Source organism: Columba livia, chromosome 8 (genome assembly GCF_036013475.1).
Source record: "Columba livia isolate bColLiv1 breed racing homer chromosome 8, bColLiv1.pat.W.v2, whole genome shotgun sequence".
Classification (NCBI taxonomy): domain Eukaryota; kingdom Metazoa; phylum Chordata; class Aves; order Columbiformes; family Columbidae; genus Columba; species Columba livia.
The window spans coordinates 5,004,435-5,023,415 of NC_088609.1; the positions used below are offsets into that span (position 1 = coordinate 5,004,435).

Consider the following 18,981-nt stretch of genomic DNA (forward strand, 5'->3'; position numbering starts at 1 on the left):
AGCAGCAGCAATACTCTTAACCACAGCAGCTTGCTGCAGAAAGAACGAATTTGGGCTTAGGGGAGGCTCTACTTTTGTGTATTCTTGGGCATTAGCTCCCTGAAACAAGGCAGGGGGCTGCGGCCAGGATACGAATGCACAGGTCTGAGAGTTTAGATCACTAGCTCAAACAAAGGAACACATTTCTAAAGCTTTTCAGAGTGGGAAGCTAATACTTTCCTGAAAGCAACAAGTAAGTTCATTATCCCAATTGGCTCTGCCATTCTGCTGGGAACTGCCAGCATCTGTCCTGTGCTAAAAACCCTCTGGTGCTATGTGAGGCATTAATACAAAGGCAAACCCAGACACTTCGGAATCCAAAAGACACAGAGGTTAACAAAAGCCCAGAGGGAGATGAACCTGTTCCTGCTTATCTCCAAAAGCACATCTTGTGTCTCAAGGACTCCACATAAATCAAATTTTATCCTTTACAGCTTTTAGAGGTATCGAGAAACAAAAGGACAGATTGTCTCTTTTACGCCAGATTACATGAGAATACGACAACCTCCCATTATATGCGATGAACAATGTTCTCATGCCACAGTGATGAGTATATTCCATCCTGGTGAGACAGACAGGATGCTCAGGGCGGCCAACCATCCTTTCCCATTCACAGAGCACACACATGCATGCATGAATTCAATTAAGAGCAGAAAATCTCAGAGCACCAGAGATGGATTTCCTAACCCTTTGTGCAAGTGGATACGGAAGGGGTGGGAATGGACATTTAGTCGGCACAGATACGCAGGCATAATTGTTCCACAGATGTCTATGTGGGGAGGAGGGGGAAATAGGATTCCAAGTCCATTTCTGTGTTGTATTATCATGCACTGAGCCACCAGCCACTCTCCTTCTATTTTCCATAAAGGTCATTTTACAAATCATCAGACTTGAGCTTCGCATTGCACTTTTAACCATCAAAGGACTTTGCAAGGAATAAAACTATTAAGCTTATTTAGTTGAGTTCTATAAAGCGCATTGAAATCTTTGGATGGAATGCACTAGCTGAAGGACAAAGAACCATTATTTATTAAACTGTGATCATAATAATCATTACGGCATAGCAAAATGCTTATAGAAACACTGACAGTGAACTCACTTCCCTCCAGGAGAAAACATTACAACAATATTCATTGTAGTATTTGGGAAGAGAAAACCTGTGAGAAGCAGCACGAGTGGCAGCGCTGGCAGAGCAGCAAACATGGGCTGGTGCGGGGTGCTGTGCAGCTCCGGCCATGCCGCTGGTCGCCTTCACACCAGCCCTGCTCACAGCCACGGTGCCTCTGCCCAAACTACATCTGCCCAAAGCAGCACCCGTGAGCAGAGCAAGGGAAGCTAAAAATACTGAAACCCCATAAAAAGGAGAGTACTTTCTTCACCAAAGGGTCACCGCTCTCTGTTGCATTGCTCTACTGCAGCATCATCTTGAGGTCAGGACCGCACAATGCGTACACATGGGGCACGCAGCCCTTCTCAGCCGTGTACCCGCTGCTGAGGGGCAGTTACTCCGTGGCCTCTATCGCAGCCTGTTTGTGCTGCTTCGGATGGTCCAGGGCAGACATCTGTGCGAAGCAGCGGCCTGGGTCACTCAGTCTGACTGAACTGCCCGTTCGCGTTTCCCATCACCCAGACATCACCCTCTCAGGTCTCTGCAGCCTCCGCTCGTCTGTGATCACTGCCAGGCCCTCCAGCACCCGCAGTGTCCCTCTCTGGTCAAGTGATGCCACCCCCACCAGCCCTGACAGGCAGGTTTAATGGAACGTATTGCCAGAAGTCTGCATATAGCTGGGTTGCAATAAAACGTATTCCCTGTTATTTAGCTGTTTTTCAGACATCTCCAGTTTTGGTCACTGACTGTTTGACCGCTATCCTCAGCTACAACTCTTCTCCTGGCAATACCCTCAAGCTTTGACTGCTGTTGCTATTTTAGCTGTTCTAATATTACATAAGCAGAAAATGTCCATTTTAAAGGCTTTGAGTCTTGTTGCTCCAGGCTCATGTCAGTCATTCAGAATTATTATTATTTACACAAGGTTCCCGCTGCAGTAAGCATCATATAGCTGCAATTAGCCATTTCACTGAGCTCCCTCCACGTCTGAGTCTAAGCTACCGCCAAGTCCCCAAGTGTGAAACCCCGCGGAGGCCAGAGAATCGCTGCTGGGGACAGCCACTGTCCTAATTTCATCTTGGGTGACGGGTCCTTAGTGAAACTTGGCAAATAAAATTTCAGACTCCGAGCGAGTTTCCCTGCTGCCAAATAAAATACTAGCCTGGCCTTTCGAAGAGCAGATCAAGATTTTTGCAGTAATACCATTTCTATTTACTGCAGTCTGATTTACTAGTCTCCAGTTTAGGGACAGAGGTGACAATTCAGTTTCAAATGGTCTTTTTTTATAAAAGCAGCTGTGCAGCTGCTTCTCTACAGTACACGTAGCATTTTGGGCCAGGGAACTCAATGCACTTGTCGCACTGGACTGTCCTTTGAAGGCCTGAAAAGCAGCACTTAGGAAGTGAAAACTGGGCAGCAGATTTCTCATTTGATGGGAAGTATGCAGCCAATGCTCCACTAAGTACTATTCTAATAACATCTGCATTGTTCACTGCTGTAAGCAGCACCGGGGAACACAGCTAGTGAACTCCACAGTGTATTAATACGGATATTCTTACACACATCTTCCTGCTCGTCTGCTTCACTGAAGTAGGAAAAAATAATGTCACGTGTAGAGAAAGAGAATGGCAGAAAAAAAACTTTCACACAGAGAAAGAGTCAAATAACAGTCCCTCTATCGAGGGGAACACTACACAGGCCACCACCTTCACAGGCATTTCACAGGGTAAGACTTCTGGCTGAAAAAGCTCCTCTTTCTGCAGATTCTGAAGCTGTAGGCAAATGAAGAGTGAAATATGTTCATTAAAAAACCAATAGCGTAGGTGAATCAGTGCAATTATACTATACTCCCAGTGAGCATGACAAAATGACACCACATCTTTTTTTCCCCACACTAGGCTCAATCTGCTTTCTACTCTTAAATCGATTTCTTGTATATCTTGAATCAACTTCTTGGATTTTTGCTGCTAAATTAGACAGTAAGCTCTCTGGATTAAAGGAATCGCATCTTCCGTATACTTCTATTCCCTTCCCTTCTCCCTGCAGCACCACCAAGTCCCAAATCTAATCACTGTTACGATGTACACGTAACCACGGATCACAAAGGGATGAGTGTTCCTTTGTGGTGGTAACGGCAACACCCAGACCAGCACCAGCAAGCACACTTGTGCCGAAAGGGCAGGATAGGAATGTGCCACTGTGCCCACTTTGAAGTCCCTCCTGTGCCCCAGGGAGCCACCTCGCCCTGGTGTGCTCCTTGCTCTGGCTTTCACTCCGTTCTTGCTCCTCTGATGGTCTGGATGCCTTGTGCAGCCCCCAAGCACGGAGGGCAGGGAGCAGCAGAGGGAGGCAACGGGTGCCCCGCACTGCCCTCCAGCCCCATCCCGGCTCTGCAGCAGCAGACAGACAGATAGACCTGTCACTCCAGAAGCAGAAGGCTTAGGCGGGTTGCTTTCCAGCACACTTAGTAAGATGAAAATAATAGCTTCAAGGAAAATGCATCCATTTTCCTTTACAAATCCCTGGTGTGGAAATGTTTTAACTTTTAATGAAGTCCATCTGTGCAGAAGTGCTGGCTCTAAAGGATTCAGAGAGAGAAGACACTGGCGTAGCCTGCTCCTTCCTCCTCCTGTTCTCTCATTGATATAGGACGCCCTGAGCAGCGCCTGGATACTCCTTCTCAGCACCCAGTATCTTCCTTTGTTAGCATGAAAAGTACGATAAAGATGCTAATGAGCCTGTGCTTTCCAACACAGCCCACTCACAAAGGATTACCTAGGAGGCTAGGAAAGGGGAGGACATGATCAAAAACACAAAACCCAAGAGTCAGGAGACAAACAAACATTTGAACTACTGAAAAAAACCAACAGTAGGCTGTAAATGAGAGCAGGCACAAGCGGCCCTGAGAACTACACAGGGTGGAAATTAGTAGTGCTGCTCAGTACTCAGCCATGCTTCCTGAGAAAGCGGCCAACTTCTTGGCTATTCGTGGCAATGAGGTCAATCATTATGAACCACCATGCAGTGGCTGTGCAGCCGACACGCTTAATTTCCACTGTAATTTAGCATTAATTAACGTCTTCTCTAGGAAAGACACAGGCACTTTCCGAAGATCCTACTGGAAGTCACTGATCCGTCTAATAACAACACGGTAGGACTACCACAAGAAGAAAAAACAGGGATTCTTTTATTCTGCATCCCAGAGCTGAGAAAGTAAGATATTTTCATTTTTTTTTTTCCTTGCTCGTTAAAGAAATAAAATATTGTTCTTGGTTTGACTAACTTTTTGAAGTCATCAAAACTAATATATAACAGTAACAACATGGTATCTTTTTTGTAGAACATTTGCTATCAGAAACTGTAAGCACAAAAACCATCCAGGACCTAGTATGCACAGTGATTTAATCTGATAATAATTTATGGCGTATCCTGTCTTAAATATAAAGCAGGCCTTTATCAGGATCGCGCAGGTTGGAGACTGACATTGTAAAGATTATGTGCAATAAAAAGGCTTGTTCCAAAAATTTATGTGTGAGAAAATGACAGTTAACAGCAAAGCATATGTCAAAGAACACGCTTCCCTTGGTGAACATCAGGATCCTCTGACACGTGCAGACCATCCAAGGCCCACGCCAAGCCCAAACAACACAGACAAACCTTGCTGAGCAGCAAGCCAAGTGTCAAATTCAGTACACTCCCCAGTCCTACAGGATTACTTGCTAAATAAAGAGTGTTCATTAGTGAGAAACTGGAAAGTTGTTAAGAGGAAGTTTTTCTGCCTCTCGAAGCTCCTGTGCCTTTTTTCAGCTGCACCTCTATAGAAAAGAGAACATTGAGAGTCTGAGCATGTCACAGGAAACAAAAGCATCCCGAGTACTACAGCGAAACAGCTGGGTAGCCACACAAACCTATGCAACAACAGCCAGCCTGGTAACAGGGATCCTTTCCCTCAGAGTGCAAAGTGACAATCTGGGATGAGCTTTAGTACAGCTTGCCTGGAAAATGAACTTGCAAGAACACAGGGAGTTTAAAATCATCCATAATTACATTGTGAGAGTGAAAGGAGTGATTCCACTGCATAGATACAACTTCATCTTCTGAATATGCTTAATTGGATACTTCAGTCTTCCAAAGACTCTTAGAATCGAAATTACGCTGCAAAATAAAAAAGCAGTCCCCCAGAATAAACCAAGTAAACAATGCCAGAAGCCACCTCTAGAAGCAAACACACAGCATGTGAAGACTTAATCATTCTCATGCCCTCTTTCCATACTAACCAATGCATATGCAGCTTTAAAATTGTATTTTCTTCCTTCAAAACAGAGGAAGGAAGAAATGAAGATGAGATTTTATTATTAGACAGTTGATTGACTATGTGGAAATAAAATCTGGTTCTAACTTCCTAAAAAACAATGAGTTGCACAAGCATAAGAATTTTCTTTCTTTTCTTGGGAAAATCCATAACTACATTTCTCGGGGGTTCCTGACCAGTGGCTCTGGTTATATAGAGTTTCATATAAAACAGCATATTTTTTTCTTGCTGAAATTAACAGAAAGCGTACCGGGAATTTAGCCCTTGCTTCTCTCCAAGCTAACTCAAACACCTTTAATGCAGAGAAAGAAAACTGGCAGAAGACTGTCCTAATGTAAAACCTAGTTATTCTGGTGTGTTGAAAACAGCTTTAAATCAGCAACATAGCATAACGATTAGAAAAACCACTTTACATGTATTGTGGCTAATTTCCAGCAGGTTCCCAATGTGAGCCATTAATACCCAGAGGCTCAATCATCGATGCATATAAGATGGATGAGGACAACTCCAAAAAAGCTGTTCAGTTTTTAAAGATACACATTCCAAAGCTAAGGCCTAAATATTGGCTCACCTACAGCAGAGCACCTCTGGCTCACCAGAGCATGACCAGTTTTACACCGCTCCACCAAAGGTTAGTTTATACTAAGAGGATTAAGCATGCCTCGATCCCAATTAAAATAACTAGGACACAAAGTAAAGGAGCGCAAGGGAGAAAGGAACCCCAATTCTGCCCGTATTTCAGCATTTTACATAACACCATATAAACAGCAAAACCAGATTTCCAGAAATGCGAGTCAAACCCAACGTGGATCAAAGATACCCTTGAACTTACTGTTTCTTGAGCAAAAGGTTACATCACACAATCCACAAGGTGTGATCAGGGCACTAAGACAGGGAACATGCTCCTTCACTGAAAGCCGTGGAGTCGTTTGTGCGGGAGGAGAGTGACCTCCTTGGGTGGACGCTGCTCTTACCTCGAACATAAAGGTTGGCTGGGGCAGAGTAGCGGGTTCCTGCGCTGTTGGTGGCGACACACTCGTATTTGCCTTGGTCTGACTCCTCGCTGTTCTCTATTTGCAGAGCTCCTGTACACAAACAACATGACACAGACAATTCAGGTTATGGCAAATCTGGTAACTGAGCAGCCAGCCTCAGAAAAGGAAGGCCATGCCCCAGGCTTTTAAAGTATCTTCATGGATAAATACATTGTGAGGTTCCCTGGACCCACAGGGTACCAGCATGCAGGCAAAAGGTACCCAGTCTGCTGTTAGAAGCTTGTGAAATTGATTATTGTCATTTTTATAATGTACAGGGAACCAGTTACTGATGTATATCCAACCACCCCAACCACTTGTATTCATTGCTTCAATAAAAGAAAAAAAAAATACACATACACACATTAATTACAGCTTTTTGTATGGGACTCCTGTCTAATAAAAGGACCTTTAATAAGCCTTTAATCAAAACAGCCAAGCACAAAACACACTAACTGTAGCTGTTTGTTTCTTATCTGATGCACACAAAGCCTAGTAAATGCTCAACAAACTGTGACCTTCCTGTAGAAACTGGCAGAGTCCCATCTCTCCCACCTCACCACCCCTCCTTCCAACAGACATACCATTTCGAGAAAACACTTTGCCTTTCATCAGCTTTCTCCATGTCAGAGATCTCCTTGTTCTCTCAGAGTTCGTTATACGTGATATAGAAAGATTAGAAACTCAGTCTGAGACACGAAGATACACACCAATGCAATACACCCATTTTGCTGCACGGCGCTCGCATGAGAGCCGCCCTCCCTTTGTCCCAGCAGCGCCCGCTCCTCCAGCTTTGGGTCAGGAATAGCTGCTAAACCCAGACAACAGGTTCCCTGAGTCCCGACCTGATCCCATCCCCCAAGTGCCAGATGCATGAGGGCACATCTAAATAATTGCAATAACTGGCAGAGCACATGGAGTAGCAATTCACATGGGGAACCTGCAGAGTACTCATGGTGTGGAAGGGAGTGCTGGTCTCTGTTCTGCTCAGCCCGCTCCACCGATGCCTAGCGCTGCTCAGCCCAGGAGCCTGGTCTTTCATCCTAGCGCAGACGACTGCAAAACCCATCACATCTAAACTCCCCTAACCGGGCCCCATACGCAGACTAAAAGATGGAGATGCAGAGAAGAAAGAAGCAGGACGCATGAGACAGCAAGCTGGCGCTGCAGGAGCGCGGGGCCGTTGGCCAGACGCTGAAGCGGCTGGTGCTCAGCCTGCTCCCCCCAGGCAATGTCGGAATAATTTTTAAAGTGCCTCCAAGTGCTCAGATTCTGCTGGTTAGGATTGCCTGAAAGAAGGGAACTCTGCTCACAAACCATATACTGAGCTAAAAGAAAACATTAACCCCTTTGCTTGTAAGGATTTGAACTCATTTCTGCCTGCCACGGTTCAAAACGACCATTGAGAGCGGCACTGAGAATAGCTGGTGAAATTGCCTTCTCCCTTCTCGCTGGTTCAAGTTGCAGAGGTCAAACTCAGTTTTTCATATCATCAGAACAGAAGAAAAACTAATGTGAATCAACCACTGCCACCTACATTATTTAGAAGGATAAATTGAGACTGTAGCATAAGTCTATATGTCATGGGGAAAAATGAACTTCTCTGGGTTCTGCCATATAATAAAAATGATGTACAGAGCCCTCCCTATTGTTGCATTAGTGCTGGAAATGAGGTTTCAACTAAACAGAGAAAGCTTGTTTGCAGAAGTCTTTCCACCTACTAACAAAAGGACCTGCCAGCTTTCCCTAGCCACAGCATCCTCTGGACACCCACAGGCCAAAGCCCACAGAGCACTGCTGCTTAATTCAGGGAGAACATTGAATTTCAACATGTTATCTGGGAAAAACATCTTCAAGCAGACAGCAGCATGACAGGCAGTGGAGCAGGAGGAAGCTTCCCAGCATTGACAAGACTCAGAGAATCCAGAAATGGAAAAGACCTATTAGGCTATCTTGTGCATCCCTGGGGGCCAGGGCAGGATTACTCCCTGTTGTAAATGTTCTTGTGTTCTGTCCAATCCCATTTTAAATGTGCTGAGTGATAGGTCTTTCACCACTTCCTCAAGGAATTGATGCCACAGCCTGGTTATACACTCTGTCAGGCAGATTTTCCTGGAACTCACCGTTTATTATCCCCTGCTTAATTCATGCTCATTACTCTGTGGGCACGCACGTGCTGCAGAGTTCACTCTGAGTGGTTGCATCAGGCTTGGCTGGGAAAAGCTGTTTGCTGCAAAATGTATCCAAACTTAAAAAAAAGTCTAACCACACGAAAAAGAAAGTGGATGTTATTACCTTGAGGAAGACCCTATCACTGACTTAGCCTGTAGCCTTCATCGGCTGGCTGGGCTGAAAGAAGAGCCAGCTTCAGTTGACAGTCTGCCTAGAAAAAGGTAAGATCCCTAGATAATTCTGCCATGAACATATACCTCTTTATAATGCCCCTTGTAGCCATTCAGTATATTTCACTGGTAGTTATACCCTTTATACTTGCAATCACTATGCCTCTTAAACGCCGCTTAGTCAAACTACTTTTTACCTCTAGGGACTTCAACATCAGTGCTGGAGAGAGAAGAGGAAAACATAAGAGGATGAGGAAAATGAAGGCAGAGGGGAGTTTCAGATTACATGCTGTTATTGCCTGTCAGTTCTGCAGTCAATGCGGATCATTTTCTAGAATCATCCTATAAACATGTAACACGTGTCAGCAGCTGCCTACAAACTGCTCAGGGACATCGGGCAAGGGATTCTGGTTTTGTGTGGGTTGGCGTGACTATTCAAACTATGGTGTGTCAGGGACAAGAAAAAACCCGGGAAGCAGAAGGAAGTTAGCGCAAACCTCTCAACTGAACCAGAAAGAAAACAGTTACTGCAATAAATCACCATTAGACAAACATACAGATCCTGCAGTATAGCTGACAGCTAGCAGAAAGTGGAGGGATAATGGTAAATGGATGGCAGTCAGAGGGACTATAGGGGTTTTCTTGAAGGACAACCTACAAATAAGTGATGGATACAGGAAAGCATATGGTATCTCAGAGTACAGAGAGATTTATGAATAAAGTTAAGAAGCTCAGACATTGGTAGGATCAGAAAGCTGGAGACATAAATGAAACTGAACCTTGGGAAAAACTCCCTAAGTATAAAATGCTCCAGGTCCTAGTTCAGTCATCCCAGCTAAAGGCAACAGCTTTGTTTCTTGGAGGGTTCAAGTCTAGGCTGGACAGGACACAAGGAACTACAGGAAAGGAAGAACTGAATTCCGAGCAGCTCCTTTCCCTCAAGTTCAGGGAAGCTGCATCCAAAGACCCTCAAATGCGCAGTGAATTCTTTGCTTTGACAAGTGCAAAGGACCTGATTTCTATTCCTAGCCCTGTCGACATCTCATCTTATTATCATCTGTACCTCTGCAAACCAGGGCTAGGAAGGCAGATTTACTTTTATTCATTACTTTGGGATTTATGTTGCACAAGCTGCTGAGTAAGGTCTTGTTCCGACAGGACGTTCCTGCAGACTTCTCACACGGACTCCCTGAGTGCTCCAGTGCCAGCTGCCTTGTTCTCGTTTGCGTGGCTGAGTCCCGACATGCAATCAGATAGCACGGCTTCAGTGGGTGCATGAGGACCATCCACCATCAGGAACGTGCACATGTGTTCAGAGAGGAGCAGTGAACAGCTTGTTTGGGTGCTCACGGGGCTCTGCAGCGGCATGTGCGCATCAGAGCAGAACTTCTCCCTGCTGAGCACCACTCGACCTCCTCTGCCTCCAAAGCATCCTGGACCACAGTGGGGCTCCAGCAGAAGAGGGGCGGCCATTCCTCAGCACGCTGCGATGTCATGTCGATCTCACTTGCAGCTCAGATCTGTTCCCGATAACGCATCTCAGCTTATCAGAGAGCTGACAGCTCCTGAGAAAAAACCCTGGCTGCTCTCCAGTGCCAGGGAGAATGGTGACAAGGCAGAACTTTCTGGGGCTGCGGGCAGGAGCCAGCCCTGCTGACTGACAAGCATCCCTTATAGATTCTTTACTCTGTGCTGGTATCTCCTCTCCAGTTCCCTCCCTCCTCTCCTAGCTTTTTCTTCTGCTCTTTAAACCCGGGCACAGACAGCAGCCCCGTTAGCAGCTCTCCAAGATACTTATCTATTCAAATACACTTGTGCTCAGGCAGAATCATTAGTTGCAGTGACAGTGGTTAAAAGAAGCATTTAGAAAGTGCACTGCACAGAGCATGGGGAAGGCAGATCCTGATAAGGGACGCTTCTTGGCAGTGCTGGGTACTGTTGTGCCACGGAGGGCTTGTCACTCTCTCCTCCAGGTGACAAACCAAATGTAAAATGCTCTGAGCTGCCATCCAAATTGATCTCTCTCAAATCCCGCTCTGAAACCCATCAGGTGCTTGTGCTCTCTTCTCCCAGAGAGCGCTGCACGGAGCTAAACAAGGTAGCTCTTGGGGTGATGCTCTTCTGCATCCATTCAGGTCAGAGCTCCATCCATCCCCAGCAGTGGTAGCAGCTCCACTCCTCTAGTAGGGCACTCACAGCCTCAGCCCCCTGGCCCAGAGGTAGGGACTGACCTTTTGCCCTCGTTATAAAATTAGACATGGAAGGAAACACTCCCGTAAGTACCCAGGACTCAGAAGAACCAGGCTGAAGGCATAGCACTTGTCTAAGGAAAGGACTTGCAATGCAGATGTTAATGAACCCAGCTACCTGACCAGGGCCCTTCCTCACCGGGAAGAGGCAAATTTTCCCCACCCTGCACACCAGAGCACGTGGCTACCCCAAACCCTCCCTTCTCTTCCCCCAGCCTCCCACCAGCTTCCTCCACTGAAACACAGCTGGACTTCTCCTGAAGCAGCATTCTCAGCCACCCCTCCAGCCAGCGCTCAGGTGTGGGTCCCAATCCCACTTCTGCTAAAAATTCCCTCCCAAAGAAAGAGAATCCTCCTAACAAAACCCAGGGAGCAGCGGAGCAGGGTCAGAGGCAAGCCCAGACAAAACAAGGACCCACAAGTGCGAACAGAGCAGAGAAAGAGACATTACGGAGCCCTGACAACGAGGGGGCTGGAGTCTGATACCCTGGTTGCTGCCCAAGAAATCCAACACTTGCCGTGGGAGCTGTGAAAAACTGAAAGACCTCAAAATCACGCAAGAGTCACTAATAACGAAAATAAGCATTTTCCATATTCAGTGTTTTTGTAATTTACAACAGCAGCACCTCCCAGATGTTACAGAGGATTGCACCTAGCCTTCACCAGCCGTCAGCACTGCCAATTATGCAAAAGACGATAACTACAAATATATTTTCATTGTTAGCATTCATTACGGTCATTATGCCTGCAAGGCTGGCGATTGGCATGCGAGGGGCCTGCTCTGGATGGCAGCGCTTCTGAGAAATTGCTCTCCTGTGCACCACGGGCACTGCGGTAGCACCCAGCCGCTGCCCCCCAGCCGGACTCGGGCAGGGGGAGCAGAGGAGACCCAGCGTGCTCGGCAGCGTGATTCTCCTCTTAGACAGCGGAGCTTCAGGATGCTCTGATCTCTCGGCAGCAGATACAGGAAATGTCAGGGGACTCTGCGTCAGAAGCAGAGCTACAGCACTGACAAATGCACAGTAACGCCTCTGTGTGCTTCTGAAGGGACATGAGTCAATCTGATTCCGACAGTGAGAAACATGGCATTACAAACATTTCCAGGCACTACCCCACCCAGCCTCCCCCCGACACTGTCTGCTCCTGCAAGTGTATCTTCTCATTTTTAAATTGTTTTCCTTTTGCCCTTTTTTTTTTTTTTTTTGTGACTGAAAAGCTCAAGAATCAGGGAAAAAAATCCTATCATATACAAAGTGCAATCAAATGTACAAACACATGCTTAGAAAGAGACAGCAAAATTCTTTTAGCTTCCTCTAATCTCTTTGGATAGCTTTACGCTCCAGCTCTCAGGACAGAGTCGAAATACCGGAGCTGTGTTTAAACCAGTTTGCTCGGGACTGGAAAAGGTTTAGCCGCAGCTATACAGAAGTCGGTGCGGGTTTTTACCTGGCTTCTCAGACAGACAGCTTCTGACACCCAAGTGAGCTGATCTAAAGTTAATTCAGACAGACCTCTGCTACGCTGACGTCTGCAGGGAAGAAATACTCTTATGTATAGGAACCTCAGATATTTCCTGTGGTGACAGAAAAGTAACAAATAAATCTGTCTGGAGAGGGAAAATGCCTGAGATGATGATATTTCTTTACCTCCTCATGTGCATCCGATCTAATGCCTGTCCAGCACCCACCAGAAAGAAAACCGTGCTCTGCTCTGTGTTACAGCCCAGGGCAGGAAAATGCAGGCAGGTTTTACAAAAGGTTGAGTGAGTTCAATTCCAGAGAAAAGCTGGAAATGGAACATCTTATATTCTGCGTTGAAAATAAGAATGGGGTAGAACTTGCTTAAACAGTATTTGCTGATACTATCTGTGGGTCACTTTAAGAAGATGGTTATTGCCTAATCTGATGGGCATCTGCCAGCTCCACGTCCTTCTGATGAACAAATAGGGATTTCAAGATTAAATGACTATCTGGGGCAGTTCTGGTGGGGTAAAAAGTGAAGGTACAAACTGAGATTCTGAATTATAGATGCGAGTTCCTCCCATTTCAGGGAGCTCAGAGATGTCTTGGACAGAAAGGTCCAAATACATGGGGGTAAGGTGAAACAAGGTGTTTTGAGAGAAAAATCTCGTCCATTTTGGAGGGGTGCATGGTGGAATTTCTCAGGTCGTCCCCTCCCTAAGCACACGCTGCTCCCTGCGAGTGGGTTCTCCGCTGCTGCAGCACAAAGGCCGTGGGTGATGCTCAAACCTCCCAAGTACTGCAGACACACAACTCCTAGCGACAGTCACAGCAGCAATTAAATCAACCCCAAACCTCCCCTTCCTCCCCCAAACATTATTACCAAAAGGGTTCATTAAAAGTCATTAGTTCACCCTTCCTTTCAGACCAAATTAATGGATTCCAAAGCATCAAACTTACCTTAATGAGGAACAAGAGTGCAGCTGGGTATAGAACATGGCAGAACAGTCACTTCTACATGGACACAACCTCACCATCATAAAAGCACTTTCATCTAATCTGTTGTTATCTTTAGAAATTCAGTGACCTCCGTTTTAAATAAAAGGCATTAGGCTGACAGAAATCCTCTGGGAGAAGCCAGAGAGCAGCACGTGGCTTCTGTTTGCTCTCATAGAAATGTCATCTTTGACATTCAAACAGGACACATATATTTTAAATAATGTCAAGAACATTCTTAAAATACCTCATCAGGACTCAAACGCGGGTGGGGAGGGGGGGCGGGGGGAGTGCGGGGAACTTATGTTTTATGAGATGGATGGTTCTTTTCACAGAGATGCGTTCGGTTCCCAAGCAGGACGTATGGAGCATCCACGCGGTTCTGGTGCTGAGTCACTAATGCCATCAGACATGGCGGGCGCGCGGGGAGGCCCCGGGGTGCTGCGCGCTCGGGGTGCGCGGCTGGGAGCTCAGAGCGCTCGCCTAGTTAGTATTCAACCTGTCATTCCATTTTAGGATTTGCGGTAGAAATAGGAGATGAAGAAATAGTTTAAGGAGCTTGTAACATCACAGCTGTCAATCTCCAGCGTTCCAAAGGGAGGAATGACAGATATATAAGCCCATTCATATAAAAATAAGGTTTGCCGTCTTTTTTCCCTGACCCAGATTTGCAACAGAGGCAACTTAATGCAAATATGCATCAAACAGCAATTCACATTTACTCTAAAATCACTTAACAGGAGCTGAAAACATTAACCCCCAGCAACAGAACCAGTTCAAAAGAGTCAGATTATTAACTTCCAGCAGTGATTCAGGGAAAAAGGGGAGGGAAGGGGAGAAGGGAGAAAACTGAACAAATGAGGTCGTGTTGATTTGTAGGTGGTAGTCATTCTGTCGAGAAACCCAGGGGTCAGTCAACAGGGGTAACTAAAATCACAAGAGAATTCAGAAGGGCCTTAGCACATAAGGCTGATTAACGCACTAAAGTTAATGCAAAGGGACAGCTTTGAGTGTTCAGGCTAGAAAAGACAACACTCCAATTGGAAAGTCATTACTGGTGCACACAGGCTGCGAAAACTAGCCAGGGACTGCGCACACTGGGCTGTCAGACCAGGGGTGGGTTTAATTAATGAAGGCTTAAAGCAGTCAGATGTGCTTCTGATTCATCTATTGAAAACAAATCTTTGTGCTGCAAAGTGACGTCAGCATGTCTGGCTCAGAAAGGGGGGTCTGGGGCAGTGGTTCCCCACTCTGCCACCGCATTCGAGGGTTGGCACACTTGAAAGTGAACATGAGTAATGTAAATAAAGGTGCTCCTTACCCCAGAGCCAGATTTGCTCAAACTTTCCAGAACTGGTTTCCTTCTGATTAGAGTTTCATGTCCAGCAGCAGCAGCAAAGAAGAATTTGACTGTTCTCTTGTGAAAGTGTTACCTCCTTACACTTAGACCGAAGCAACCCATCTAAACCCCCATACACACAAAAACCTCAGAGGCTACGACTGTGCGGGAAGTCCAGAGATTTGCAGGAGCTGCAGGAGACGTCAACCCTCCCATGGCGGAGGCCAGGGACCATTTGCCAGTTTGCAAACTTTCCGTTGAATAACCCCCTTTCAACAGTGCAAAAATCGCAATGGATGAGTCTACAAAAAATCACGCTAAAAACCAACCAAAATAAACACAGTAGTGGGAGAGTGCAGATGAGCGAGAGCGCTGGCAGAGTTAGGGCTGAGAGTAAAAGCTGGAGATGAGAAACACCGGAGGAGAAGGGACAAGGCAGACAGGAGATGGAGTGACGTGACAACTGGAGGCACATTTCAGCATTCTTACCTCTGATCGGTGTACCACCTGGTGAGGTAATTTGAATGCAAATAAGATTAGAGAGAAGCATTAGTACAAAGAGGAAAGGAAGAAAATTATAACTCAAAAAAAAGCAGAGTTTTTTTAAAGCTAGAATTCGTATTAGCACGACAGGAGTAAACAAAAAGAAACTGATGTGCAATAAAAGTCAGAGTGACACCCTCAGGAGGTTAGTAAAGCTCATCGCTTCCAGGAGTGCAGCACCCAGCCCTGCATCTTGCCATTAACGCCGCCACCCTCACGAACGGGGGCTGAACTAAGCTGCCGAGGTGGCGTTGCTGGCTGGCATCGCCGCTCGCATTCACCCCCACCACTGTTCAGGCAGTTGAGGTTGAGATGGAGGACACGGTGGGGACATGGTGCGGTGCCCCTTCATTCCTTACAGAACAAGGAGGGGGCGCGTGTCCTGGGGGCTGTGTGACCGCGGGTGTGCTGGGCAGGAGGGGTGGAAAGCGCATGGTTGCGGGCGCTCGGTGCAGTTTTGCTTTGAGGTTAGGATGACCAGTGGGACAAAATTTGCTCGCTTAAAGAAATTAAACTAAAAGGAGAGTGTAACAAATCAGTTTTGAGCCATTCTCCACGTTCACATAACCCTTGCACCAGGTTCCCTCTGGCAAAGAAATTGCTGTCATGCAGTGTTAACTTTACATACAGAAATATTTCAAAATGAAGTAGTTTCTGGTAATGTAACAATGGCTCGCTAGCCAGAACTCTGTTGTTCCTGCCTAATTTGGATGTTAGCTGGAGAAAGGAATCCCCACCCTCTTTATAAGGCACTGGAAGTAATTTTACATGCTATAATGAAGCGTATCTTATAAGGAGGGCTTCTCTGGGAGTGAGGTTCAGTTATCCTGTTGCAATGACCCATAAAGGTTTGGTTTATAAGGTCAATGTGTTTAGCAAGTGGATGATCCACTGGTCAGTGTCTTGAGTTCAGTGTAGAATCAGTAACAAAGCGTGACTGAAGGGGAGATGCTCCAGCTGGGCAAATTGGCAGGGAACCCTTCTAATCCCCACTTTTGTCCCCTTGGTCTTATTTTGCACATATGAAGGCTGTTAGTATAAGGGAGAGATTCATGCAGATCAAATCCGTAGGCAGTTCATGGTATGTGTTGGTTTTATGCAGATTTGTAGGATCTGAATACCAAGCACTTACCAAAGAAAACTGAGGAGTTTAAACAGACAGAAAAACAGGGTTAAACAGGACACAGTGTGTCAAATCATGTTCAGTGTATTGATTAATAAATACCAGTATGCATACAAGAGTGTCGTGTATCTCAGATTTACAGCTCATTCCATTATCCACAACAATGATCACCCAATAGGAAAGAAAGACAGAAAAGAATTTCTGTAAATACAAAGAAGGCATATTTTAAGCATGTTTAACTTGCCTCTTAAAAAGTAATTACAATATTTATAGTTTTTCTTCCCTTATTACCCTTCCTTTAGGCAGAATCCTTTTTCTAAGCAGGAGCAGCAATTCAAACTACTCATTTTAGCATTTTCCTCTGTCAAGATGACATTTCCCCACTTTAACTATATGTCTGGTTATATTTTCTGACGCTTTCTATCCACAGATGATTGAAGCATCAGGAAAGATCCTGCAGTCGCAGAAGTTTTGGGTAATCTCTCCCTTGCAACAATAAATCTGCTGCTTCTTTATCTATCTTACTAACTATCACTGCCCTTGACAGAACAGGTGTACCCAAAGATATCTGCATGGAATAGCACAGCCACAGAAAGCAGGGTTATTTCTCTTTGCCCGTTTGGAAAGTTTGCCAAGTGATATTTTTGTTCTGTTTTGTCTAGGACTCCCCCCCTTCCATCCCCCGCCTCCCTCCATCCTCTTCTGAGATTCCCAGAGTCACAAAGAGCATCACCACAGTGTGTCACTTCCCACGGGAAGGGTGCAACGACTTTGAGCGCAAGCCCAGGGGGCAGAAACCAGGACTTCCTTCTCACTGGGCTGAAAAGGGTTTTGTTTGTCTCCCCTAGAACTGGAAAGATTCGCAGCAAATCTTTAAATCTACTCGCCATAGAGGCTAAACCCTTTCTCTAATACACTGTTGTCTATACAGAGCTCTAGGAGCAACTGCATACTTGAGGCAGGTTCCCTAAAACGTTGTGTGACCAGCTCATTTTTTAGTCTTAAATCTCAGTCTTCCCGGCCTCCGAATGTAAGCCAGCCCTTGTGGGAGCAGCACAGAGGCTTGCTGTATTTAGCACAGTATTTGTTCTGGGTCTCTCTCACCTTTGTAAAGTTAAGACATTCACTCTTCACTCAGAAGACATCATTATGGAGAGTGCACAAGGCTTTTCTGTTGGAGCCAAATTTCCTTACCCAGAAGGAATAAAAGTTCCCATTTGCCCTCCACATCATATGACAACGCATCTCTGGCTGTTGTCCTTTCAGGGTGTCTCTCAAAGAGACCGAATTACAGCACACAGGCCACAGAGCACCAACGTAAGAGTCCATCAAGTGATGGAGGCGCCACCACTCAAATGCTTATTGAGGCCAACTTGTGTCCTGTGATCACCAGGCCGCTTTATGCTTTAACCCAATTTCTTGTGTGGTTTGAAACACTCATTAAGGAAGGAGTGTTTATTTCTCCTTGATGATAACAGGCACTGAGTAACACCCCATACATTCACTTCAGTCAGGAATGAATGCCGACATGACACCCTCCGCGTACAGGAAAGCACACAGCCAGGCACACCACGGGATGATACACTGGAAAACCCCATGGGATTACTGGCATCAGTATTTCCCAGTGTGGAGGAGACGCTCTGTTGGAGAAGGGACTTCAGTCTGCTGACACAAACTCATACCAGACTTACCAACGCACCACTTTCTTGTAGGAACATAAACCACTAAAAATCACTCCAAAGGAACACCAAACAGAGAAAACAAGGCTCTTGCTGGGCACAACTGTGCATTAGTGCAGTGCAACACTGAATCGCAGAGACCTCTGACTGTGCTTTCTGCTACGTCCCGACATAATAATTCTGGTGAAATTATTTTCAGAAGCAAAAGTATTACAAAAGAGACTGGCTATTTGCCAACAGTTGCAACTGGGAGTCTATGTGGATGTCATCACTGCTGTGTGCAACTGATACAGCAAGCCCCAGATGTGCAGTAGAGGTTCTTCCAGGATTATAAAGCTTCAGCTGTCAAGTGGTTGGCCACAACATTGCTTCAGCCCTCGCCTGACCAGTCCTTTCTAAAAGAGCATCCATCCTTATTTGGGTTTCCTGATCCTTTTGGATAATACTCCCTAATCCCCATTCTTTTGGGCCGTCCTTACACACCTTGTCCCAGGTCAATGCCCATCTGATGTCTGAACATCTGCTGCTGGGTACTGACCGCTGGCTATTACCAGTGACACAGGATGTGGCCATCACTGGGACAGGCACTTTCAGCTCTTTTGCAAGTTTGTTCTGTGCATGTCAGGTATTCCTTTTGTTTCCAAATAAGCAAGTGCTTCTACCTGCAGGGTCAAGACTAAAACGAAGAAGCTTGCTGGTAACTCTGAGAGCATAAATGCAGCAAGATGATCCAGTGAGCTGGCTCCTGCTGCTTCTT

At 45.9% G+C, this 18,981-nt stretch overlaps 1 protein-coding gene across 23 annotated transcripts in view; it reads right to left on the reverse strand.

Annotated features, from left to right (window-relative positions):
* PTPRF (protein tyrosine phosphatase receptor type F) overlaps nt 1-18,981 on the reverse strand; it is a 384,390-nt gene that overhangs the window by 85,795 nt on the left and 279,614 nt on the right. For 13 of the 23 annotated variants that reach the window (XM_065071648.1, XM_065071647.1, XM_065071644.1 and 10 more), the window contains one exon: nt 6,434-6,544. In XM_065071648.1, coding sequence (XP_064927720.1) covers nt 6,434-6,544 — 111 coding nt within the window. Of the gene's footprint in view, nt 1-6,433; nt 6,545-15,368; nt 15,387-18,981 lie in introns of all 23 variants that reach the window. The other 10 variants (XM_065071624.1, XM_065071626.1, XM_065071645.1 and 7 more) reach the window with 1 other exon arrangement.